Here is a 27,223-nt window from a genome sequence, read left to right as displayed (position 1 = left end):
TTTGTAAATACCTTTGTGTCCCCTTTTCTTTAAGTGCCAATACACTACACATGCATTGCCTTTGAAACCTGCACTGATGCATTGATATTCAAACTATAAACCTGCTGAGGTGCTGGAAATGGGCATATTTTTAGCATGATTTAAACAGTTGCTGTGCATTGTTAGCCTTTTCAAGTTTGAAGGTAACCCTTTAACACTAATAACACACAACAATTAAATGTTTGACATGAAACTGACTTTATTAATGAATTACACTGAAATTTCTAGAGAATTAGTCTTCCAGTTAATATTTTTTTCCTAAAAATATTTGTAATTGAAGAGAGATTAGAAGCTTGTAGAGCAGAAGTGAGTAGTCAATTGGGTCTGCTACCTTTCACGTTACTTGTTAATGATTTGGATGATGGAATTGATGGCTTTATGGCCAAGTTTGTGGATGATACAAAGATAGGTGGAGGGGCAGGAGGTGTTGAGGAAGCAGGGAGTCTGCAGAAGGACTTAGACAGGTTGGGAGAATGGGTAATGGAGTGGCAGATGGAATACAGAGTAGGGAAGTGTACAGTCATGCACTTTGGTAGAAGGAATAAAGACGTAGATTATTTTCTGAACAGGGAGCGAATTCAGAAGTTGGACATACGAAGGGACTTGGGAGTCCTTGTCCTAGTCCCTGAAGGTTAACTTGCAGGTTGAGTCAGTAGTAAGAAAGGCAAGTACAATGTTAGCATTCATTTTGAGAGGACTGAATATGAAAGCAAGGATTAATGCTTAGGCTTTATAAGGCATTGGTCAGACCACATTTGGAGCATTGTGAGCAGTTTTGAGCCCCATATCTAAGGAAGGATGTGCTGGCAGTGGAGAGGGTCCAGAGGAGGTTTACGAGAATGATCCCAGGAATGAAAGGGTTAACGTATGAGGAGCGTTTGATGGCTCTGGGCCTGTAGTCGCTGGAGTTCAGAAGGATGAGGGGTTATCTCATTGAAACCTACAGAATATTGAAAGGCCTGGATAGAGTCGACGTGGAGAGGATGTTTCCAATAGCGGGGGAGTCTAGGACCAGAGAGCACAGCCTCCGAATAGAAGGACATCCCTTTAGAACAGAGGTGAGGAGGAATTTCTTTAGCCAGAGGGTGGTGAATTTGTGGAATTGCCACAGATGGCTGTGGAGGCCAAGTCATTGGGTATATTTAAAGGGGAGGTTGATAAGTTCTTGATTAGCAAGGGCATCTAAGGTTACGGGGAGAAGGCAGGAGAATGGTGTTGAGAAGGAAAAATAAATCAGCCATGATCGAATGGCAGAGCAGACTCGATGGGCTGAATGGCCTAATTCTGCTCCTATGTCTTATGGTCTTATTATGGTTACAGCTGCCATGTCATTGAAGATATTACACTGCCTCCTCAACTCTGTACGTGTATGCCCAATTCTGTATTTGTGAATGCTTACAGTGAATTGGTGATAGACTTAGATAAAAAGGGAATCATTGTATCTCATGACCGCTTCATCTCAGAAGTGCACTTTGTTGGATGGTATCCATAATATAGTTGTTCAGGACTTAGGATCTGATTCTTTCATGTGTACAATTTTGCTGGTGAATGGAACACCAACAGTTAATAGGCTTGATGTGAGCTTGGAGAATTTTGTTCCAAAACTGAAGACTTATGATTGGTTGTGTTTTGAGGGAAAAAAATTGAAAGAGCTATTTAACTTTCTCTATTCAGTGTTGAAGATTGGATTGCCTCAGTTGTTAGAAGTTCTAATACATGGCTTTGAATATTTGATCTCTTCATTATATATTGTGCTCAATAATGTTCTCTAATCCACAGATGTGTGACAACTGACTCCATGAGAGGAGAATAGTGGGGTTAATCCAGCTGTGTGATGTTTGAAACACGGTGATAAGTTCTATGCTTAAGTGATCATTAATATAACTTGGAGAGTGAATGGTGTTGGTGAGGCCACTACCAGTGATTGAGGACATAAATGCAGCATGCTTCTGGTGTGTCTTTTTTACGTAGTCATACAGACGAACAGACAGAAACTCAGACCTTTTGGCCCACCTTGTCCATGCTGACCGTGACACCTACTGTGGCGTGCAAAAGTTTGGGCACCCCTGGTCAAAATTTCTGTTACTGTGAATAGTTAAGTGAGTAGAAGATGAACTGATCTCTAAAAGTCATAAAGTTAAAGATGAAACATTCTTTTCAACACAGCAAGATTAGTGTTTTTGTTTTGTACAGTTTTAGAATGAAAAAAGGAAAGGAGCACCATGCAAAAGTTTGGGCACCCCAAGAGATTTGAGCACTCAGATAACTTTTACTAAGGTCTCAGACCTTCATTAGCTTGTTAGGGCTATGGCTTGTTCACAGTCATTGTTAGGAAAGGCCAAGTGATGCAAATTTCAAAGCTTTGTAAATACCCTGACTCCTCAAACCTTGTCCCAACAATCAGCAGCCATGGGCTCCTCTAAGCAGCTGCCTAGCGCTCTGAAAATTAAAATAAATGATGCCCACAAAGCAGGAGACGGCTATAAGAAGATAGCAAAGCATTTTCAGGAAGCCGTTTCCTTGGTTCGTAATGTAATTAAGAAATGGCAGTTAACAGGAACAGTGGAGGTCAAGTTGAGGTCTGGAAGACCAAGAAGACTTTCCGAAGAGAACTGCTCATAGGATTGCTAGAAAGGCAAATCAAAACCCCTGTTTGACTGAAAAAGACCTTCAAGGAGATTTAGCAGACTCTGGAGTGGTGGTGCACTGTTCTACTGTGCAGCGACACCTGCACAAATATGACCTTCGTGGAAGAGTTGTCAGGAGAAAAGCTTTCCTGCGTCCTCACCACAAAATTCAGCGTCAGAAGTTTGCAAAAGAACATCTAAACAAGTCTGATGCATTTTGGAAACCATTCCTGTGGACTGATGAAGTTAAAATAGAACTTGTTGGCCGCAATGAGCAAAGGTATGTTTGGAAAAAAAAGGGTGCAGAATTTCATGAAAAGAACCCCTCTCTAACTGTTAAGCATGGGGGGGTGGATCGATCATGCTTTGGGCTTGTGTTGCAGCCAGTGGCACGGGGAACATTTCACTGGTAGAGGGAAGAATGAATTCAATTTAAATACCAGCAAATTCTGGAAGCAAACATCACACCGTCTGTTTAAAAAAAAAGCTGAAGATGAAAAGAGGATGGCTTCTACAACAGGATAACGATCCTAAACACACCTCAAAATCCAGAATGGACTACCTCAAGAGGCACAAGCTGAAGGTTTTGCCATGGCCCTCACAGTCCCCTGACCTAAACATCATTGAAAATCTGTGGATAGACCTCAACAGAGCAGTGCATGCAGGACGGCCCAAGAATCTCACAGAACTAGAAGCCTTTTGTAAGGAAGAGTGGGCGAAAATCCCCCAAACAAGAATTGAAAGACTCTTAGCTGGCTACAGAAAGCGTTTACAAGCTGTGATACTTGCCAAAGGGGGTGTTACTAAGTACTGACCATGCAGGATGCCCAAAGTTTTGCTTCGGGCCCTTTTCCTTTTTTGTTATTTTGAAACTGTAGAAGATGGAAATAAGAAAGTAATCTTGCTTAAAATATTAAAGAAATGTGTCATTTTTAACTTTATGCCTTTTGGAAATCAGGTCATCTTTTACTCGCTTAACTATTCACAGTAACAGAAATTTTGACCGGGGTGCCCAAACTTTTGCATGCTACTGTATCTACGCAAATCCCATTTGCCCACATTAGGCTAGTATCCTTCTATGCCTTTCCTATCCAAGTACCTGTTCAAACACGTTTTAAATGTTGTAATTGTGTCTGCCTCCACCACCATCTTCACCACCCACTTTGTGAAAAAACCTATCCCTCAGATCTCCTTTACCTCTTTCCTCTTTTAATTTAAGCATGTGCTCTGGGTGACAAGATTCTGACTATCTTTCCTATCTATGCCCCTCCAGACAGAATAAATCTAGCCTATTCACTCTCTCCTTATAACTGCAGCCCTCCATTCCAGGCAACATAACTGGTGAATCTCTTTTGCATTCTCTCTATTGCTACCTGCAGTGTGGTGATCAGAACTGTACAGAATACTTTAAATGTGGTCTAACCAATGTTTTGTACAACTGCAACATAAGAACTTCTCAGAATTCTCAGGATTGCAGTGAGAGAATTTGTTTGTTTATAAAGGATTCAGACAGATGGTCAATAGAAATTGTAGTAAAAGAAGAGCACTGAATGGATCTCCCATGGCTTCTGGTGTTGGTCATGGTGGTGTGGAGGATTATGCTGTTTTTTTTTACAATGTAATTAATATTACCAGGTATTGATTTACAATGAAATGTTATTTTTATATAAATTATTATTTGTATTTGAGAAATGGAATATAGGATGTAAATTACAATTACATAGGTGCTAAGACATAATAGAAAGTAAAATGCTTTCAGGAATTTGGTGGAGAAATATGGTGAACCAGGATGGGGAAAAAAAAACCAAAAATGCTGTTTTGGAGAGTAGAATTTCAGGGTATTGGAAGAGTGGGACCAACTCTTTGGAGTTCAGGAATAGAAAATTTGTATGCAAGTTTGACTTGAGATTCCTGCTGAAGTATGACAAATGGATGAAATAGGAGTGGCATATCAGAGTGTTGAACAGCACAGTGGTTGTTTATTGGATGCTATTGAGAATAGTGACAGAGCCACTTCCCACCACCCCCCCCCCCCTCTCCCCCTCACCCAACGTTTCGGGTCAGGACCCTTCTTCAGGACTGAAGATAGGAAAAGGGGAAGCCCAATGTAAAGGAAGGAAAAACAGAGCAGTGATAGGTGGACAAAGGAGGGGAGGCGGTTGTGGGCACTGGGTGGTGATATGTAGGTTAGAGAGAGTGATAGGGGAGGAGGGGAGAGCAGATACACCAGGGGATGGGTCAAAGGTAAGGAGGGAAGGGGGGGGGGAAAAAAAAACAGAGAGGCTAGGAAAGGGAAGAAGAGGCATGGTTGGGTGTGGGTGGGAGGATGGTTTGGGATTACTTAAAGTGGGAGAATTCAGTGTTCATGCCGTTAGGCTGCAAGGTTCCCTCCTCCCCTGCACCTGCCTATCACTATCTCTTACCTGCACCTACCTGTCACTGCCTTGTGCCCTCCCTGCCTCCCCTCTTTTGTCCACATATCACTGCTCTGCTTTTCCCTCCTGTATATTAGGCTTCCCCTTTTCCTCTGAAGAAGGGTCCAGAGCTGAAACATTGACTGCCTGCTTTTCTCCATGGATGCTGCTTGGCCTGTTGAGTTCCTCCAGCATCATAGTGTTTTTCATCTAGATTCCAGCATATGCAGTCCTTTATTTCTCTGATGAGAAAATATAGTGGACTATACAGAAGAAGAGGACAGATGGAGATGGTGCGAAGTAATCGAAAGCATTGGCACATACTGAATTGGAATGCCACCCAACAAAATAGCAACCAGCAGGAATAAAATGGTAGTTGGAGATGGTAAGAGTCAGGTACTGGCAGGAGATAAATTAATTCTATTAAACTTAAAATGGAAAGGAACTTGATTATGATATTGGGAAATAAACATAAAAGTTTCCTTAGCAACAAACAACCTACAGGAGGAACTCAGCAGGTTAAGTGGGGGGGAGAGAGGTGAATGGTCTGTGTTTTGGGGTTTTGGGTCGAGACCTTGTCTCTCCATAAAAACTTCCCTTTATGCAAGGAGACAAGATACCTTGTGGACCAGTGCAAACTGCACCAAACCACCATCTTGTGGCAATAAGTCTGCATTACATCTTCACTTTAGGAGTAATGCCATTGTGAAATTATATATGAATATTTGCAAACATTTTAATTATAAATGGTAACCTAAAAGCATGACATTTATGACAGTGTGAGTCGGAAGTAGATATTTTTGCAAGATATTTGAAATATTGATGCTTGGTATAAAATGGGGAAAATACTGGAATTATTATGGTATTAAACAATAAATATTTAATATCAATTAGAGTCTGTAAATTGGGCTTTAATTGGTGAAACTCCTCTAACTTTCAGTTAACTTGGTTGAGAATCCTTTAAAAATTATTCAATGTTACAAATAAATTTTAGTAAGGTACAAATGGATTGAAAAAGGGAGCACACTTAATAATTAATTAAATATTAAGCCTCATTCACCTGCAACTTTTGTTTGACTCCTAATTCTGAACCGAGCCTTCATGTAGGAAAGTTCATGGAGCAGTCTTGATGGGCCGAATGGTCTACTTCTGCTCCTTTGTCTTGTGATCTTGTGATTTAAACTATAGCCTGTCTGCCAAAATTAACTGCCTGTCAGAGTGCGATGGAACTTGACTATATGTTTGAGATTTGGTTTCGTGGAATTTTAATCCACGTCAGGATGATTTGCTTAGTTTTAATAGATTATTTTTGGTGAATATTTTGTGTTTCAGCCTCATGTCTGGGATGTTTCATTTTTGGCAGTGATCAGGTTGGGTGTGAAAATACATATCTGGGTTGTGTTCAGATTGATGCTCATCAAGTTTAAGATGGCCTTTAATTTTCCATGGAAATATACTTATTTAAAGTTATCCTGCTTTTGTCACATTATAAATAACATTTTTAAAAAATTTATGTTTAAAAGTTTATGTTTGCAAACTCTATAACTCATGCTTCGTAAACAATTCCCGTATAAAGGAAGTATTAAAGTTCTGGGATTAAATTCCAGTTTTCTGTAAATGGCAGAATGGGTTTCTTATCTTTTTATTCATTATCCCAAATAAGAATTGGGAACGAGGACTCTGAAGATTCCCTTTGAGTGGAGGAAATAAAGCATGTGTGTTCAGTTTTGTCTATATCAAATGAAAGGCATAATTTAGCATGTTAAACATTTGGCTTAGTGTTAGAGGAAGTCTTTTTCAAATTTTTCATGTTATTTATATGATTAACATTTTTTAAAATTTATTTGGAAAGGCATGTTAATTGCAGAGGTTAACTATAATTAATCAAATGTCATAATAGAACATTCTGCCTTTTCTCTCATACTTGAAAATAAATAGTTGTACTAACAACTTCAGATGTTAACTCCCTGCTTTCTCACCGCTAAGAATATTCCTTGATGCTTAAAATTCATGAAAGTTTATAATAAGTTTTTGTAGTGTCGTTGAGAGGTGCATATCTTCATGGGCATAACAGCTAGTCATTGTATTAACTGGTTATTTCATCTCTGGGCTGGCAGACAAGCAGAAACAAAGGAATTTGATTTGGGCAGGCGTCAAAAAACTGAACTAGAACAAATATGGTGTGCATTAAATCAATAACATTTCATGCCTATGCTGCTTTAAGACAAAGGAGAACTTAATTATTCTGTAACTTGAAATATCTGTAGTTGATCAATTTGTGTTATAGTTAAGATGCTTTTCTCTGTTACTCATTCTTTTTGAATCCACTTGGCTTCCTCTTTAGCTCATATCCACCTCTTTTTCTTGCTTACTGTTTAAAAACCACTTCTTCCCGATCTCTCCAGTCTTGTCCATATTTTTTAAGGTGTTTAACACTGCAAAGGTAGTGGGGCCATCCAGTAGCAATGTTTGACAAAGCACAGCTAACTGTCAGCCATTTTATTTTGTTTTCTCAGCTAAATGTGGTTTGTTGATTTTAAATGGTTGCTAAACTACAAATTCAGAATTTATAATTGCTGCTGATAAAGCCTGGACTTTGTTCTCTTATTTTTCTCTCTATCTGCAACCTTTCATACCACTAGAATAGAACTTCTGCTGGATTTTGATCAGTACTTTGTAACACTAGAAGAGCGGAAAGGTGAGCCCTTGTCTAGCTACAGTGAGCCAGATAACTCAACCACCACAGCTTTCACACGGCAAACAAAAAAGTGTGGTGCATGTTAAACCACATACCTTAAATAGCAAGATCATTAAAGTGTGTTGCAATTCAGTCTATAATGTTAAGGGGAGGCATCACTGTTATACTTTGATCATTGCATGTTGTTCATCTGAGAATTGATCAGTCAATCAAAATCAGCTTGCAATATTTGTCTTGATTAAGATAAGGCATTGAGAAGGGTGGAGCAATTCAATTTGAAGTGCCTGCTAAACTTCGGAATTCGTTATCGTGCACATTTAAATACATTTTATGAGCAGCAGAACTGAATATATAAAATTGATTTTTAACTCTGAACTCTTTTCCAGCAATATGTTGAATAATCATTACAATAATTGCATAACTGATGAGAAAAGGCACAGTCCTTAATATTATACCTTTACTCTTAATATTAGGAAATTTGCCTTTTGCATTTGTGAAGCTTTTATTATTATATTCTTACCAAAGAAAACAGTATGTTGCAATATTTGTTATGTGACAGATTGTGTAATTTTTACTTGGCGGAATGATTTAGTATTGTAAAGGATGTGAACAGTCATGTCAATGATCACAACGAGGTTACTGTGTTCCACGGCAGTTCGGTTTATGCAAAGCATGTGCTACGAAAATTTTCTTCCACGTTGGTTGATTGCTTTACTTCTGATAATGTGTTGAATTCGATTCAATTTTTCATGTTCTTTGGAGTAAGTAAGATATTTATTTGTTATCTATTTTGATGAGTTTATTTTTTGAAATCATCTGGTATTAGCTTAAATTGTAATAGTTGATTTGCTATACAACCAATTTTAATTGTATAAAAATAGAGGGTTATGGAGAGGGGGATAGATTGAATGGGGATAAAGTTTACGTTTGTTGCACAACATTGTGGGCTGAAGGGCCCATACTGTGCTGTAATGTTCTTTGTAGGATGACATGAGATTAATTGAAGAAACAGTTGTATTGCAGTTAAGTTACTTGTAGTTTTTTGTGGGTATGTTTTAGCATGTATTTATAGAATATGGAGTAAAATTCAATTTGATAATTCACATTGGGAAATAATTTAATCAAGTGATTTTTTTCCGCTTAACTTCTATCCGTTGTTTATAAAAGTTTTGTGTTTTCTGTTTTTGTAACGAATACCTCTGTTTATAAAAGGACAGAAAATTGCTGTCTATAAGCTTCAAACCATTTATTTGGTGGAAGTTAATGTCGTAAAGAGACCTTTAAGAAACAGTAAGAATAAATAGAAGAATTTCAACTAAAACGTATACTTATTAAAGTTGTACCATCAATGAGATATATTGCATTGATCTATTTAGTCATATGGTGCAAATGACAATATTAGATTCTCAGAAGCCTGTTCCTTGATTTGTCTAGTAAAACATTGAACCAAACAGAGCAGTGCTGTACCAGGTTGAACTTTGTCCTGAGTTGGTAGGTTTCAGTCAGGATAGCAGTGGGGCCACCGGTACACTTCAGCATTTCTCGTTTAAGGAGGAGTAAATTTGTTGGATTCCCATTCTTGACCGCTGTCCACGTTTCCATGAGAAATATGCTAAAGGTTAATATTGATACCTGTATTAAGTTTACACAAAAACATTAGCTGTTTCATGAGATGGCAAAGGACATTGGCTTCTGTGGAAAAGTATCTCAGCAGGAAGTCAGTGTGTTCAGAAGGAGATGGGAGCTGATTCCCAGTGATTAAACCTGTTTTATTTCATGACTTTTGCTTCTTAGATGATTGTCATTCATTTATGAAATAAAACATCTAGATTAGATAGACTATTGCTAACAGGACATCAGAACAGAAGGGCATGTAGCCCTTTATGTCTTACCTGCCATTGAGTTAAATGATGGCAGATTGCTACAAACACAGTAAGAGTACAACAAAGCATTTAAATTTTTTTTTAATTTCCAAAGTCACAAAGTGTAATACATAGTTAAGTATTCTCTATTGCATTATGTAACTGCACAGTAATTCACAAAGTATTTACTAAAGTGGAGAAGTTCCATCAGGATATCTAGATTTATCTGGTAATTCTGTAACACAGAAAAATAAACTTGTATTGAGGAAGTTAGCTATTGGCCACAGAATTGGATTTTAAACTATTGGGAGGGATAGGTTCTTCCACCACCATCTTCTCACTTTTGATCCCAGTCAAAGCAAAATCAGTTTTTCTATTTGTGACCAGTTAGGTGTAAAGATTTCGTTGTTAATGTTAACAGTAGATTTGCATCATGTTTGAGCAGAAAGCATGCTGCAAAAGCTAGTGCTTCACTAGACTGTGAAGAAGGTTATCAGAAATTACAAGGGGATTTTAATCAGCTAGGTAAGTGGGCCAAAGGTTGGCAAGTGACTTTCAATTCGGATAAGTGCGAAGTGTTGCAGGGTAGGACTTGTACAGTGAATGCTTGGACCCTGGGGAGTGTTGTGGAACAGAGAGACTGAGGAGTACAAGTACATAGTTTGCTGAAAGTGGCATCAGAGGTAGACAGGGTGGTGTGGAAAGTGTTTGGCATGCTGGCCTTCATCAGTCAGGGCATTGAGTTCAGGCATTGGGATGCTATGTTGCAGTTGTACAAGATGTTGGTTAGACTGCACTTGGAGTATTGTGTTCAGTTTTGGTTGCCCTGTTACAGAAAACACATCATTAAACTGGAAAGAGTGCCGAGAAGATTTACGAGGATGCTACCAGGCTTTGAGGGTTTGATTTGTAGGGAGAGGTTAGGCAGGCTAGGACTTTCTTCCTTTCAATGTAGGAGATTGAGGTGACCTTATAGAGGTATAGAAAATCATGAGGGGTATAGATAGGGTGAACACACATAGTCTTTTTCCCAGGAAAGAAGAACTGAAACCTGGAGGGCATAGGTTTAAGATGAGAGGTGAAAGACTTAAAAGGGACCAGAAGGGCAACTTCTTCATGCAGAGGGTGGTGCATATATGAAATGAGCTGCCGGAGGAAGTAGATGAGGCAAGTACAATAACAAAATTTAAAAGACACTTGAATATGTACATGGATAGGTGGGGTTTAGAGGGATACGGGCAAATGGGACTAGCTTGGTGAGCACCGTGGTCAGCATGGACCAGTTGGACTGAAGGACCTATTTCTAAGAATGTATATGGTACATGTATGATTTCTGATGAAGTTGCTGGCTGATGCTACTTCTGTTAAGGTAAACTCTGATTTTAAAGAGTTCATGTGTCCCACACTTGCCAAGGTGAATTTATTCCAAGTTTTGTTCAAACAAAAGCTTCTTCAAAAGATCTCTGGTCAATCCACACTAGCTTATTTGTGTAGCCATTAGGGTGATTAACAAAGGTCTAAACAGATTGGGCTTTGAATTTCCAATCACAAAGGCAGTTTTTTTTTCCCCAATCAGAGTAGTGAATGCACATATGATAATGAAATACATGGCTTTTTTCACACACAAACTTTTTTGTATTGATGCAAGTTAGCATTATGCTTCAGTGCATCTAATCATTAAGTATGTTTTCCAGGTTATAATGGGGATATTCTAGTAACTTTTTCTTGTGTCTAGTTGCCACCAGTTTTCATGGGAACATCACCCTGTATATGATGAGTTTTTATGTAGATAGATTTTTTGGATCATTCCTTGAGAAGTTAATGGTGAATTGTTTTCCTAAACTGCTGTAGTCCTTTTGTTGAAAGTGTTCCCACAGTGGTGTTGGACTGGGAGTCCCAGGATTTAGGTAAAATGATGAGGAAGTATCGGTGATATATTTTCAAGTAATGATGTTGCACATCTAGGGGATTTGCAGGTAGTAGAGGTTGTAAGTTTGGGAAGTGCTGGTGGAGTAGTACATACTGCAGCTACTGTGCACCACTGCTAGTGGCATTCCAAAATTTATTGGTGGTTGTGTATTCAGTTCCAAAGGCTTTGCACTTTGGAATCCTCTCCCTAAGTATTTCTGCCTTTCTACTTTGAAGTCCTTTTAATGCACTCCTGAAAACCTATCTCTTTGAGCAAGCTTTTGGTCACCACCATGTCCTTCTGTTGCTTGGTGTTGAATTTTATTTATAGTGCCCCACAAAGCTCTTTTGGACATTTTCCTATATTAAAGGCACTTAAGTACAAGTTGATTTGGTAATTCTAATGGAAGCCTTGCTTACGTCTCTACCTTTTAAAATCATAAAATGTAATGTAAATATTTTTCACAGTTGAATGAATTATGTGTCTTGCAATACGTCCAAAACCTAATGAGTAATTCAGTGCATTTTCTATTTCTCCAGACCGGAATCTGTAGAAGCGAGCCCTGTGGTGGTAGAAAAATCAAACAGTTATCCACACCAATTATATACCAGCAGTTCTCATCATTCGCACAGTTACATTGGTTTGCCTTACGCAGTAAGTTTTGAAACTAATAGAATAACTACATTTCTACTTGGATATTTTAATTTCAGATTCAAAGCAGCATATTATTTTTTAACAATCTAACTTTACAGTTGTCTCAGAAAATTCTATCTTTTGGTCTATAAGATATTTATTGCCCATACCTGGTTGCCCTTGAGAGGTGCTGGTGATTGTGCTAAGCTGTCATCTTAAACTGTTTGCAGCTCCTCTGAAATACTCCCACAATGATGTTTAGTGTGGGTTTCCGTGAGTGCATGGCATGCTTGTCGTCATCATCACCAGGGGCATGGAGTAAAAGAGTCAGGACATCATGTTGCAGTTGTATAAAGCTTTGGTTAGGCTGCACTTGGTGTATTGTGTGCAGTTCTAGTTGCCCCATTACGGGAAGGATGCGTAGGCTTTGGAGAGGGTTCAGAAGAGGTTTACCAGGGTGCTGCCTGGATTAGAGGGTATTAACTATGAGGTGAGGTTGGACAGACTTGGGTAGACAGTCAGAATCTTTTTCCCAGGGTAGAAGTGTCAAATGCTAGATAGTTAGCATTCTTTCTTATCTGCATGTGATGTCCACTATCATTGTGCCAGATGCAAAGAGGAATATAATGCAATTTTTTTTATTGGCATACATCTGTGGGCACCTGAAAGTAAATATATTTTCCTTGAGGTCAGGGGCCTTTAAATTTGAAATCTGGAGATGCAATAACTTCTTTCTTCAACATTATCATACACCCTAGAATTTCCCCTTTAAAAATGCTTCAGAATGTGATACTTCAAATACTCTGCCCGGCTCCATTATTCTCACTAACATAGCAAATTAAAGTATTAAGAAGGAAAAGCAGTCATTGTTATACAGTGATATGAAGTTTGCATCTTGGGATGTCAGATAAAGACAGAGTTGTGATCATGAATATAATTATTCTCTCTTGCACCCCAATTTGTCAGTTTTTCTTTAATTGTCAGCCTTTTCAGCTTAAAAAAAACTCTCTAATATGCATTTACACATCCCTTAACTGAATCCTATTCCTCCCAAAGTCAGTTATTTTCTCACCAGTACAGGAAATGAGGCCCAACATAATTTGAATAGACCAGCCTACTACTAAACATCCTATAGTAGTTTTTAAAACTGCATCTGAACAGATACACAGACAAGCTGTTAGAATATATTTTTGGTGTAGTTGCATTGTTTCATAACAATTAAATGTTCTGTAGATGCTAATTTGATGATTATGCTGATAAAAGTTCTTGATGGGATAATTTTGATGTTGTGGGTAAACAATAATTTTGACTGTTTTGATGAACAAAGTGCAATGATGTATCTGCTGTTTTGGGATCTGTTAGAAACGAAGTTTTTAGAAGATGGCTTATGTAGCAGATGAGGTGGTAAGTGGCTGACTTAGTCTACAGTTTTGACCACTGAAAAAATTTACCAGCTGATGGTTTGTATGTGTTATTTCACAGTAGTTAACAATATCAGTTTAAGTTACAAGGTTGATTTGATGTTTGAAATTATACACAAGATTTGCTGTTCATTTGTTGGGTCCAAGGAATAGTGATGGTGCTGAATAGAAACTTAACTAGTTTCTACACATGTAATTTATCAAAATAATATGGAAAAATAATATTAGAATTGGGTACAATGAAATTTCACTTTTTCATTTGCAGGACCATAATTATGGTGCTCGTCCTCCACCAACACCCCCAGCATCCCCTCCTCCAGCAGTTGTGATAGGAAAAAATGACGTGAGCATATTCACTACTGCTAATTTTGATGAGACCTCCAGTGCCACCACGATCAGCACTTCTGAGGATGGAAGTTACGGGACAGATATTACTAGATGCATCTGTGGGTTCACCCATGACGATGGATACATGATCTGTTGTGACAAATGCAGGTAAAGATTGCAAGATTTTAAGCCTTGCCTTTTATCTGTATCTTTCCTTAACATCACAGTTTTATGCTTGAAAGGATGTTTTTGCATTCCTCCAAAGGAACATTTATCTTTTTTTAGCCATACAAACTAAGAATGTGTCAAATATATACTGTCTGAGCTGGCCTTATTAGCCTCAGCATACCTATTTTGTATGGTGTACATTGGAAAAACTCCCATTCACCATTCAGTTTCTCCTGCTGAAATTTCTGCATGGAGGATAGTAGTGATTTAGTTAGTTGCTTTGAGCATCAAAGCTATGTGAATGTTTGTACCAGAATAATAATAGTCAATTAATTGAAATATTGGAAAAAATGAAAAGAAAATTACTGAGAAAGCTGAGAGTTCCATTCAATAATTGATGAGGATAAGTCTGATAGTGGTTCTGATCTAGAAGCAGTCACCTCTGTTGCAGGTAACAATATGGTTTTAATCAATAATAATTGTGACTCTGGTAGTAGAATTGTCACTGAGGATAATAAATAGAACAGAGTTTCAGTAATGATGTGTCCAGTATGGGCTTGGTTAGCTCTGATGAAATTTTTGAGTGAGATTGAAATATTGGCAGCTGAAGAGAATCAGGTTAGTAGGAGTAATGTTGACTATTTCTAATAGGGAATAAATATCCTGACAGCTTATAGTAGTAATGACAGAAGGAGGCCCATTGAGTCTATGCTTCCTCTCTAAAGAGCAGTCTGGTCTCTCCCATCCTCCTTTTCTGCCCATCCTGCAAGTTAATTTCTGTTTTGCCCAACCTAATTTCGTCTACTTCCAGCACCCTTGTAAGGCAGTGCATTCCAGGCCATTGCCAATCACTGCATTTAAAAAAGGTTCTTCTTCACAATCTCCTGTATCCCATACAAAGCCTTAAATCTGTATCCTCTAATCTATGTACCATCAACTCGTGGGAACAGTTTTTATTTGTCTGGTGTATCCAGTCATGTTATGATCTTGACACCTTCATCAAATTTCCTTTCAACTTCCTTTACACCAATGGGAACTGCTTCAGATCTCCATTGTAACCTTCAGCTGACATCTCTCATTCCTGAAACTGTTCTGGTAAATCTTTGATTGGTACCTCTCCTATAGCGAAGCCCCTTAGTAAATTGCAGATATTTTAATTAAAACAATACTGATGATGTTTAAAATACTTCGAGCTTGCCCATAATCCAGTAGATGGTGCTTAATGTATTATGATCACAAAGAATAATAGGAATTGAAATTCTGTTATTGTTGTCACATGTACTGAGATACAGTTAAAAAGTTTTTGTTTACAATGCCACGCAGACAGATCTTTCCATACACAAGTACATTGAGGTAGTAAAAAGGAAAGCAGAATGCAAAATATAGTGTTACAGTTACAGAGAAAGTGCAGTGAGGTAGACAAATAAAGTGTAAGGGCCTCTTCTTGGGCAGAGCAGTTGCTGTACTAAGCTGTGATGTATCCAGATAGGATGCTTTCTATGCTACATCCGTAAAAATTAATGAGAGTCATCGGAGACATGCCGTATTTACTTAACCTTCTGAGGAGGTAGAAATGGTGGTGTGCTTTCCTGACTGTAGCATCCATGTGGCTAGACCAGGACAGATTGGTGATAATTACACCTAGGAACTCAAAGCTCTCAACCACTTCCACCTCAGCATCATGCATACAAACGAAGGCGTGTACTCAACCCTGCTTCCTGAAGTCAATGACCATTTCCTTTGTTTTGCTGACATTGAGGGAGAGATTGTTGTCTTGACACCATGCCACTAGGTTCTCTGTCTGCTTCTATTCCATCTCATCATTGTTTGAGATACAGCGGACTTTGGTAGTGTCATCTGCAAACTTGTAAATAGAGCAGAATTTAGCAATGCCAAGGTGCATGTATATTTGTAAAGGGCTGTGGATGCAGTCTTGGAGGGCACAGTTGTTGACAATAATAATGGAGGAGGTGTTGTTGCCTAACCTTACTGATTGCAGTGTTGTCAAGGATCCAAATGCAGAAGGGGGTGCCAAATCTAGGAGTTTGGAGATGAGTTTGTTTGGAATTATGGTATTGAAGGTAGAGCTATAGTCAATAAATAGAACTCTGACGTGGGTGTTTTTGTTATCCACGTGTTCCAGAGATGAGTGTACGGTCCGGGAGATGGTGTCTGCCATGGACCTGTTTCGGCGGTAGGTAAATTGCAGTGGGTCAAGGTTGTTGGGATGCTGGAGTTGATGTGTGCCATGACCAGCCTCTCGAAGCACTTCATAATAGTGGATGTCAGAGCTACCGGGTGGTAGTTATTAAGGCGCATTACCTTAGTTTTCTTTGTCACCGGGATGATAATGGTCTTCTTAAAGTGGGTGGGAACCTCAGATTGGAGTCTGTAAATACTCCCGCCGGCTGATCCACACAGGATCTGAGGACACAGCCGGGGACTCCATCTGGGCCGGTCGCTATCCGCAGGTTTACTCTCAGGAAGGCCGAACTGACATCTGAGACAGCAACCAAGGGTACAGGTACATCAGAGACTGTCAGGGCAGGTGGTGTCATTTTACTGACCTTCTGTTCAAAATATGCCTAGAATGCATTGAGCTCATTGGGGAGTGATGCGTTGATGACAGCAATAGTGCCCGACTTTGATGAAGGGTCTGCAGCCTGTTTATAGAAGCACTCACAGTAATCACACAGAAATGCGAAGAATTTAAAAAACAGTATCTAGTTGATGTACTTGGAATTGCAACAGTGAATTAAAGGCGGTTTATTCACTTATGGGTGGCCCTGGGTTCTGAGAACATTGAAAAATAGACCTTGGATTTGTCAATACTGGCATGTAATTTTGAAGTCTTGCAATAATTGAGGAGGTCCTGAAAAGAATCACAAGAGAAGGAAAATGGAAGAACTGGGTTGACCCACTTGCTACAGTCATTGTGATCCGGAAGTATTTGGGCATTTCTAGATTTGGGAGCACGGTGTGGAATTTTTCATGTCTGGTAGCGCTGCAAAGGGATTTTGGACATGTATGAAGAATGAATAGGAAAGAATTGTGTTTGGAGAAGCAAACCCCAAGCAACAGGGTTGGAGGTAAGCATTGCATCAGGAGCTTGTGCAGAACCTTGGAAGTATTTCTAGGATGCCGGAATATGTTATTGGTAGTTGGTGAGATAGCCTGATGTTGTATTTGAATCTTCATGTTCATTTCACTACTTCAAAATTATGAAAGGTTTTGATAGAACAGATTCAGAGTGTTTTTCCACTTGTTAGAAAGAATAGAACTGGCAGTCAGTATTCGAAGTCCATGCCTGAATATTGTCTAGGTCTTACTGCACACAGATATGGACTGCTTCATTGCTGAGGAGTTGGAAATGGAATTGAACCTTGCGCAGAACAACACCGTTTTTGGAAAGACTCATGCCGTTGAAGATGGTTGGGCCAAGGGCCATCTCTTGAGAAATTCCTGCAATAATGTTGTTGGGATGGAATGAATGACTTCCAAAAGCCATAGCCATCTTCCTTTGAGCAAGATGCAACTCTAACTATTCGAATATTTTTCCCTCAGTACTCTAAATTAATGTTTATTATACGTAATAAGAAACAATTTAATCTGTGATATGTTATGTTAAACATTGTCTGTTTCAAGAATATTTAAACCTCATTTAGCTTGTGAAAGAACAGAAATTCATATTTTTCCTTATAAGTACTGTGCCAGCTAGTTTGACAGTTAAAAGAAGATTAGACTTCAAAGCAAATTACTTACTTTGTGTATTTACTGTGCATTAAAAATATGACTTGCACATTTAAACAGATTTAAATCTGAATTTTAAACGCAAGTCCTGACAGTGAAAAAGACTAATGAATCTGATGGCACAGAAAAAATAATGCAGAGGTTGTATGAACAGCCAAGCAAAAACATTATTTTTCTTTGAATTTCATATTTCTGTTCATTTCAGTGAGATGAGTTAACATTTTTGCACATTTCCCTCATAACATTTATTCTAAGATTTCATTAGTTCCTTTGTTAAAGGTTAGTTATTTTCCATTCTTTTATGATGCAAATCTTAACAGTTTTTCTCATTTTAGCTGACTTTTTCTTGTTGATTTATATGTGAATGTTCCTAAAAAAAAATCTGAAATATGTAAAAAAAAGAATGAAAAGTGGCTCTTCTAGAACCCTATTGGTTTATGCTTTAAACCCTAAATTAACACAGTGAATTATTTTAAGTTTTTTTTCTTCAGTTTTACACAATGCTACCAGGTTGCATTGTCATTATTTCATACATAAGGTGTATATAAAAGTTTTTCTCAATTTATTTTTAACAAAAAAAAGAACAAAAGTTAATAATCGGTTGGTTTGCATTACAGCAGTTCATATGAACAATGAAGGTAATGACTTGAAATAAAATGCCTATATAATTAATTGTAATTTTTTTGTTGCAGCAGGTTTTTTTGACTTGATCTGATCCTTTTAATTTTTATTTTATGCAGTGTGTGGCAGCATATAGATTGCATGGGTATCGACAGGCAGCATATTCCAGAAACCTACCTGTGTGATCGTTGTCAGCCTCGGTATGTACAGTGTATAATATGAAAATTTTTTATAATATTTTCAAGATTTTATTGATAAGTTTCATAAACCTGTAATGTTGTAATTATTCTTCCAGGAGTTTGGATAGAGACAGAGCTATGTTGTTACAAACAAGGAAAAGAGAAAATATGTCAGGTAAGTGTGAATCTGTAAGATGTCAACTGTATTATATAATAAAGATTTTTATTGATGGAACTTTGTGAATCAGCGACAGAAGAAAAACACAGGCAATCTACAAGTTGAATATTCAAAATTTTCAACCTGAAATTCAAACACCATGCAGTGAGATATTTTTGTATTGTTGGAGTTCTGTCGGCAACCTCAAACTTGGGGACTTGTGTAGTTGTCTGAAGACCAAATGTATAACTCTAACTGGCCACTTAAGAACAGCATCTGTGAGGTCTTTGAACATTGCTGAGGTTTAAGAATTTGGAATTTTGTAGTATTTAAAGATGCACCTTTAGTTTTAGTCATAAATGATTACTGAGGAAATAAAAATGGAAAATGTCATTTTAGTGCAAAGTGATCATGGTGTTGCTAAGCTGTAGTGATTAGGGTTTTGCTGGTTGGTTCAAGAACTAAATGATTGAATGGAAGTAGCTGCTCTTGAACCTGGTGGTATGGGACTTCAGGCTCTGTACCTCCTGCCCAATGGTAGATGCGAAAAGAAGGAATGGCCCAGATGGTGGGGATCTTTGATGATGGGTGTTGCCTTCTTGAGGCAGCACCTCCTGTAGATACTACCAATGGTGGAGAGGAATGTACCTATTGATGTATTGGGCAGAGTCCACTACTTTCTGCAGCTTCTTACATTCCTGTGCATTCAAATTGCTGTACCAGACCATGATGCAACCAGTCAGGAGACTTTCACCAATACATCTGTCGATGTTTGTTAGAGTTTACGGTGACAAACCAAACCTCCTTAACCTCCTAAGAAAGTAAAGACACTGGCACGCTTTCCTTATGTGCTGGGCCCAAGACAGGTCATCTGATATGTTAATGCTCAGGAATTTAAAGCTGCTGACTCTCTCCACCGCCGATTTCCCTCAATGTAGACTGGCGCATGTTCAGCCTCCTTCCTCTTCTTGAAGTTAACAATCAGCTCTTTAGTCTTGTTGACATTGAACGAGAGGTTGTTGTTGCTGCACCGCTCAACTTGTGTGAGCTTATCTCCAGAAGTTTGGAGGTTTGCATGGAGTTAAGAACCTGGACATAGAATTTATTCAAATAAATCGGACATTTAATTGATTCTGTGAACAAACCTGATTTGGCAGATTTTCTGGGCAGTGATGAGCTAAAACGATGGGAAGATTCTCCATAGTGGAGTCTAATGCATCCTAAGGGCCTGAAGGTGAGAACAAAGCAGGAAGTGGGCTGGCTAAACCATGCACAACCTAGATACTTTGGAAAAATTAACAGCCAGAGCTATAAAATGCTTCGATTGCTTAAAAACGCTAAATATGTCTCTGAGACACTTAAGAACCTTCAAAAGCATTCATAAATCTTTAAAATGTTTTAAAGAGCTTTTAAACTCACAACCCAGCTGAAATTATTTTTAAATTATCAAACTTTTCTAGCCTTTCACTTCCATTAAAATCAAAGGAGAATATTGCTTGCATTTCCTTTGACGATTTTTCCGGTAAGATTATATCATAAATACTGGTATTGGTTTATTATTGTCACTTGTACAGAGGTACAGTGAAAAGCTTGTCTTACAAACCAATCGTACAGGTCAATTCATTACACAGTGCAGTTACATTGAGTTAGTACAGAGTGCATTGATGTAGTACAGGTAAAAAGAAACAATAACAGCATAGAGTAAAGTGTCACAGCTACAGAGAAAGTGCAGTGCAATAAGGTGCAAGGTCACAACAAGGTAGATCGTGAGGTCAGAGTCCATCTCATTGTATAAGGGAACCGTTCAATAGTCTTATCACAGTGGGGTAGAAGCTGTCCTTAAGTCTGGTGGTACGTGCCCTCAGGCTCCTGTATCTTCTACCCGATGGAAGAGTAGAGAAGAGAGAATGTCCCAGGTAGGTGGGGTCTTTGATTATGCTGGCTGCTACACCAAGGCAACGAGAGGTAAAGACAGAGTCCAAGGAGGGGAGGCTGGTGTCCGTGATGCGCTGGGCTGTGTCCACAACTCTCTGCAGCTTCTTGCGGTCTAGGGCAGAGCAGTTGCCGTACCAAGCTGTGATACATCCAGATAGGATGCTTTCTATGGTGCATCGGTAAAAGTTGGTGAGAGTCAAAAGGGACAAACCAAATTTCTTTAGCCTCCTGAGGAAGTAGAGGCGCTACCAAAAATCGCTTGTGGTGGGCGGGGCCAGACAACCCTGGTCTTTCTTTGCCGTGGCATCTACGTGATTTGACCAAGACAAGTTGTTGGTGATGTTCACTCCCAGGAATTTGAAGCTGTCAACCCTCTCGACCTCAGCACCAATGATGTAGACAGGTGCATGTACACTGCCCCCTTTCCTGAAGTCAATGAACAGCTCTTTAGTTTTGTTGACATTGAGGGAAAGGTTATCGTCATGACAGCATTCCACTGAGCTCTCTATCTCCTTCCTGTACTCCGACATCGCTGTTTGAGATACGGCCTACAACGGTGGTATCATCTGCAAACTTGTAGATGGAGTTAGAGCAGAATCTGGCCACACAGTCGTGAGTGTATAGGGAGTAGAGTAGAGGGCTGAGGACGCTGCCTTGTAGGGCACCAGTGTTGAAAATAATCATGCCGGAGGTATTGTTGCCTATCCTCACTGATTGCGGTAGTTACAGAGGGAGGTATTGAGTCCTAGGTCTCAGAGTTTGGTGACAAGCTTGCGTGGAATTATTGTATTGAAGGCAGAGCTGTAGTCAATAAACAATAGTCTAACGTATGTGTCTTTATTGTCCAGATGCTCCAGAGCTGAGTGTAGGGCCAGGGAGATGGCATCCGCTGTAGACCTGTTTTGCCGATAGGCGAATTGCAGTGAGTCCAGGTTGTCCGGTAGGCTGGAGTTGATGCGTGCCATGACCAACCTCTCAAAGCACTTCATGATGGTGGATGTCAGAGCCACTGGTCGGTAGTCATTGAGGCACGTTACCTTGCTTTTCTTTGGTACCGGGATGATAGTGGTCTCCTTAAAACAGGAGGGAACCTGAGATTGAAGCGGGGAGAGGTTGAATATGTCCGCAAATACTTCTGCCAGCTGGTCAGCACAAGATCTGAACACACGGCCTGGGACACCATCTGGGCCAGGTGCTTTCCTCGTGTTCACTCTCCGGAAGACTGATCTTATGTCCTCCACTGTGATCACAGGTTCAGCTGCATTGGCTGTCAGGGTGGATGGTGACAATCCACTTCCCTTTTGTTCAAAATGTGCATAGAATGCGTTAAGTTCATCAGGAAGGGATGCGCTGTTGTTAGCTATGCAGCCCGACTTTGTCTTGTAGCCTGTTATGGTAGTTAACCCAAGTTCCTGCCCATGTGGCAAAACACTGACAGTTGGATTTCATGGATGGGAAGTTGCTGTTAGATTCGTGAGGAATGATTGTTATTTTGAAAAAGCTAGATCAGTTTCAGTGAATGAACTCCACTAATAAGGTGACGATTTGCACTCTGCCCTAGTACTCTTGGGGACTTTGCCATGTCATTGAGGCAGATCATGCTGGAAAAATACCAAGGTGTTAATGATTCACTCAGAAATCGGCAAGCAAGTTCAGTAGATTGAGGTATAATATGAGTTGTGAAACACTGGAATTTCCAGTCAAGTTATGTTACCCTGCCACTTGTATTTCCCTTAGCTTCCTGGTTATTTTTGTTTGTTATATACTTGCAGCATTTGGACATAGATTATCTTTGAACTCGTAGAAAATTACAGATGGATTTTAAAGCTAAGCACTTTTTAACAAATTGAATTGAATTGCATTCTTAATTGAAATACAACATTCTTGGCTCAAGTATGTGAACTATTTTAGCAGTTCAGTCTTATTTCTGCATTTAGGGAATTATCAAGTTTTATAATTTTTAAAATATTTTCATTCTGTCAGTTTTCCATTCATTTTGGTTTCCCCTCTATTTATGTTTTTATTTCTGTTCCAGACTAGATTGGAATTTGACTATTACAATACATTCTCTTGAATTAACCTCCAGTGTCTTCTAATCCTTAATTTTCCACTATTGGAGGTAAACAACTGGTGCCATTGTCCATTAAAGTCCCAAATTTTCCTATACCCTCACCGTTTTTATGAATTCATATTTTCATCACACGTGCAAACTTTTTTGAACTGAAGGATACTGAAGAATAACTTGTGCATATCATGTGGTAAATATAAAAAATGCTGGTGATACTTGGCAGTTTATACAACATCTGTGAAGAGAGAAATAGATTAATGTTTCAAGTCTATGACTCTCCATCAGAACTGGAAAAATGAGGGGAAAAAAAGCATGTTTAAAGCTGTAGGAAGGATTTGGGTTGGAGGGTACTAATTGAATATCCGTGAGAGGGTAGAGACAAAGATATCCAGGTTACGCAATACTTTTGGTGCCACCTGGTTAACTATGGCTGATCTGTCTGGAGGATTATAAAAAGATAAATAAGGGCGTTTAGAGAGGGGGACAAAACAAACAAACAGTACTTTGGAACTGTGGGATGTAGCACATGACAGTCAGAAATCCTGAAATTAAAAGAGAATGCTGGAAATACTCAGCAGATCTGGAGAGAGAAAGTTTTGAGTTGATGATACAAGTGAATGATCTTGCATCAGAACTGGGCATTTCTAACACAAATGGGAAAGGCTAGTTATTTAAAATGATTATACTCTAAATAGAGTCCTGAGGGCTGCAACATGCCTAGATGGAGGATGAAGTGCTATTCCTTGAGCTTATGTTGGGCTTTGTTGAAACATCGTAGAAAGCCAAGGGCAAATGAGTCTTGAGTGGAAATAGGATGGAGATTTGAAGTGACAGTGAAAGTTCAGGGTCACCCTTACAGACATAATTGGAGGTGTTCTGCTAGCAAGTACCTCATCTATGTTTGGTTTATCCAGTGTAGAGGGAGTGACGTTATGAACACCTGTTGCTAGACATTAAATTGGAAGAACAAGTGAATTGCTGGTTCACCTGTGTTACGGATTAGGTTACTTTTGGTGAATGTCCCTTTAAGACATAGTACAGTAGTGTGAGTGTGTGTAGCGTCATTACGACAACAGAAGATAATGATGTGTTGACGTTTTGGTTCAGTCAGAAAAGAGAGCGAGGAAGAGGGAGACACTGCCTGCTGGTCTCTGTATCGATGGATGACAAACAATAACTGTGTCTGTCACTACAATCCACATATGGATTTTTGGAATAATCCAGTGGAGTCCACTTTGTCGTTAACCTGTAGAAGGAAACAGGTATTTCTGTTGATGGCCATGTCTCGAATGCCTTTCGGGCTGGCAGATACTTCAGAACAAAGCAGTGGAGATCATCAGTGACGGAGGTGTCCTGTAGGTTCCATCGTGGAACATTTAGATTTCGTAATTTCTCTCTATTCTCTCTCTACATTTTCTCTTCAGTCAACGGTGGTTTTCCAAAGCCTTTGCTCATGTTTCACCTTATTGCTTGCTGAACTGAACTTTGAGAATTATTCCAGGGCTTGGAGTTTGGGAATTTGCCACACACACACTTCGAGTTTAGTTTTGGGGATTAATGTTTAATATCTAACATTTTTATTTTCTTTTCTTCCTTACCATAAGTAGTTATTAATAAAATAGTTTCTAACACTTCTACATGACTCAGTGTGTTTCTTTTGTTGCTGGTACGTAACACCTGGAAGAACCATTTGGGTCCCTGGATAGTGGGAAGGGACCAAGTAAAAGGGCGGGTAGTGCCTCTACTCTATTGCATGGGAAAAAGTGGGAAGAGCGAACCAGAGTTTCAAGGAGGGAATGGTCCCTTCAAAATGCCGTAAGGTAGCAGAAGAGAAAATGTATCTAATAATGGAATCTTGTTGAAGGTGGTGGAAATTAAAGAGCATGATCCATTGAGGCAGGTGGAGTAGAAGGTAAGGACAAGAACAACCTCATCCTTGCTCTGGCTGGGAGGAGAAGAGATAGGAGAAGAAGTGCAGGAGACTGATTGAGAGCCCTGTTGACCTTGGTAGAAGGAAAGCAACAGAAAAGGCATATGTCATGAGGTGACTTGTCCTTATAATTTTCTTTCACCAGCCACCCCCAACCCACCTCTCCCAATTTGTGTCCTAGCCAGCGTCACTTCCACTTCATTTTTTTGGTTCTATTCACCACACTATAATATCACTTCATGACTGTGAGGAAAAGTTTCCTGAGTGCTGCAAATATTTTAATCATTGTGGGTTTGATTTGTACTTTTGTTAACTTTGTCCTAGCACCATAACAGGAAACTGCATATCTAATCTAGTAAAAACGCACTCAAAATTCTAATTTCCTGCAATATTTATGTGAGGTTCAGTTGTTAGTCTGCCACCTCTTTCTATCTGTAAAGTTTCTCTCCTCTTGTTCGTTCAAGCTCGCCTTTTTCTTGCTTTTGTTTTGTTTCATTTCCCACTAAACCGGTCTCTCAACTTGTTTTCCTGGTTCCCATTCATGTTAGCCAACAGTTTAAACGTTGCCCTGCCCTCAATTATGTCTCAAAATTGCTCTCTTTAACCACATCCTCAAAACTCTTGCTCTCATTCCTTTCCTTCCAAAATACCATCTCATCTCCAATTTGAAATTGTCCAATCAGGTTTTTATACCTTTTCAAGGTACTAGAATTTCCATCCCCTCCCCCACCCCCCCCAAATTGCTGCTCGATCCATTGAGTTCTTCCAGCAGACTGTTGGTCGGTAGTGGTGTTGCCATGCCACACCCTTTATGATGGAGATTGAAGTCTCCCAGAAAATTACATTCTGCATCCTTGCTATGTTTAGTGTTTCTTTCAAGTAGAGTTCAATATGGAAGAGTACTGATTTATTAAATAAGCTTGCAAAATTCAGTACTATTTTACTGAGTTTTAAACCATTGGAATCTTCCATGGTTTACTCTCAAGTTCTTTCATAGTTCTGTAAATTCAACTCTGTTTCAACCTTTCATCCCTCAGATGAATCTAATGGATTACATTGTACCTTGTACAATCTCCTTTGTACATTGCAGGTCTGTCTAATACTTCATCTACACCAAACCAAAATTCTGAACAGGCTCATCACTTGCTCTTTGAGTTAATATTTAAAGCCCTTACATAATTAAACCCAGAATCAATGGGTTATATTTTTTCGACCTGTAATACCAATGTAAAAGGTATCTGTGTATGTATCTTTAAATCTCATTATTCTGGATCTCTTTATCCTTCAAGCTCATTACACATATTTATAGTTGAGTGAAAATTTTTACTCATTTTCACTTGGAATATACTATTTTACTTTTATTTATGTAACTGTATTTAATCTATTGATATCTTCCTGTGATTTCAGTTTGTTGTGCCCATCATTTGGCATTACATGTGAAGTTTGTTATTTTCTCGGTGTCTCTCTCCATATCATTTGTATGAATAAGGAAAGGTTTTACTGTATTATTACTGGCATATGTTCCTTGCCAAATCTTGCCAATTTGGGAAATATCTTTACACCTCTCTGCTCCTGTTCTTTAGCCTAGCTTCTATCCAGACTTGTATTAAACAGCATGGGCCGTAATCTCCACAGAAAATATCAAAGGTTTAAAATTTTTTTTAATTTCCAAAAAAATCACTTTTTAAAATTCTCTTTGTCCAAAAAGATGCAATTAAATTAGTCAGGCACTATATACCCTTTACAAACTATCCCTTTTTAAGTGTTCACTAATGCTATCCCTTATTATGGTCTCTAACAGTTTGCCTACTATACTGATGTGAGGATAACTGGTCCATCGTTATCTGGCTTATCCCTTTCCCCTTTTTTGAACAGGAGTTAACACTCGCCACCCTCCAGTCCTTTGGTACAATTCCTGTTTCCAACGAATTTTGGAAAATTATGGTTAGTACATCTGCTATTTCATCACTTACTTTCCCTCCATATTCTGGAATGTAGACCATCTGGGCCTGGTGACTTATCAACTTTAATTCCTATTAACCAATCTTTTTAAAGCTATATATAAATATATCTTTTTGCTGATTTTACACATTATCCTCTTGTTCTTCCTACACCTCTTAATACAGTATCAAGATACCTGTTGAGGATCTATTACTTTTTCATTTTATATTTTTCTTAATGGATATTCTAGGAAGTGAAACAGATTATGAGATGAAGGAGCAAAGCTTTGTAAAGTGACAACCTGACACAGTTCCATGATGCATTCAGACTTTAACCTTAATTATTAAAGTACTGCATTTAATAACATCAATACTTCCACTGGTGTACTACAGGGGTAAAGAACTGAAGGCTTATTTCTGTCATCTATCAAATAACTTTTCCCTTTTTGAATTTCATTTTAATCTGAATGTACACATAAGCATTATATAAAATATTACATTTTGAATAGTGGAGCAGTTGTCTTATTTACTCCTTTGTATGTGTC

At 38.8% G+C, this 27,223-nt stretch overlaps 1 protein-coding gene across 7 annotated transcripts in view; it reads left to right on the top strand.

Annotated features, from left to right (window-relative positions):
- kmt2e (lysine (K)-specific methyltransferase 2E) overlaps nt 1-27,223 on the top strand; it is a 94,322-nt gene that overhangs the window by 22,121 nt on the left and 44,978 nt on the right. For 5 of the 7 annotated variants that reach the window (XM_052033942.1, XM_052033945.1, XM_052033947.1 and 2 more), the window contains exons 3-7: nt 12,089-12,203; nt 13,869-14,098; nt 18,589-18,669; nt 18,765-18,823; nt 26,614-26,682. In XM_052033942.1, coding sequence (XP_051889902.1) covers nt 12,089-12,203; nt 13,869-14,098; nt 18,589-18,669; nt 18,765-18,823; nt 26,614-26,682 — 554 coding nt within the window. The remainder of the gene's footprint in view (nt 1-12,088; nt 12,204-13,868; nt 14,099-18,588; nt 18,670-18,764; nt 18,824-26,613; nt 26,683-27,223) is intronic. The other 2 variants (XM_052033944.1, XM_052033946.1) reach the window with 1 other exon arrangement.

Source organism: Pristis pectinata, chromosome 19, assembly GCF_009764475.1.
Source record: "Pristis pectinata isolate sPriPec2 chromosome 19, sPriPec2.1.pri, whole genome shotgun sequence".
In the NCBI taxonomy this organism is placed as follows: Eukaryota; Metazoa; Chordata; class Chondrichthyes; order Rhinopristiformes; family Pristidae; genus Pristis; species Pristis pectinata.
This window is presented reverse-complemented; position numbering and strand designations above follow the sequence as displayed.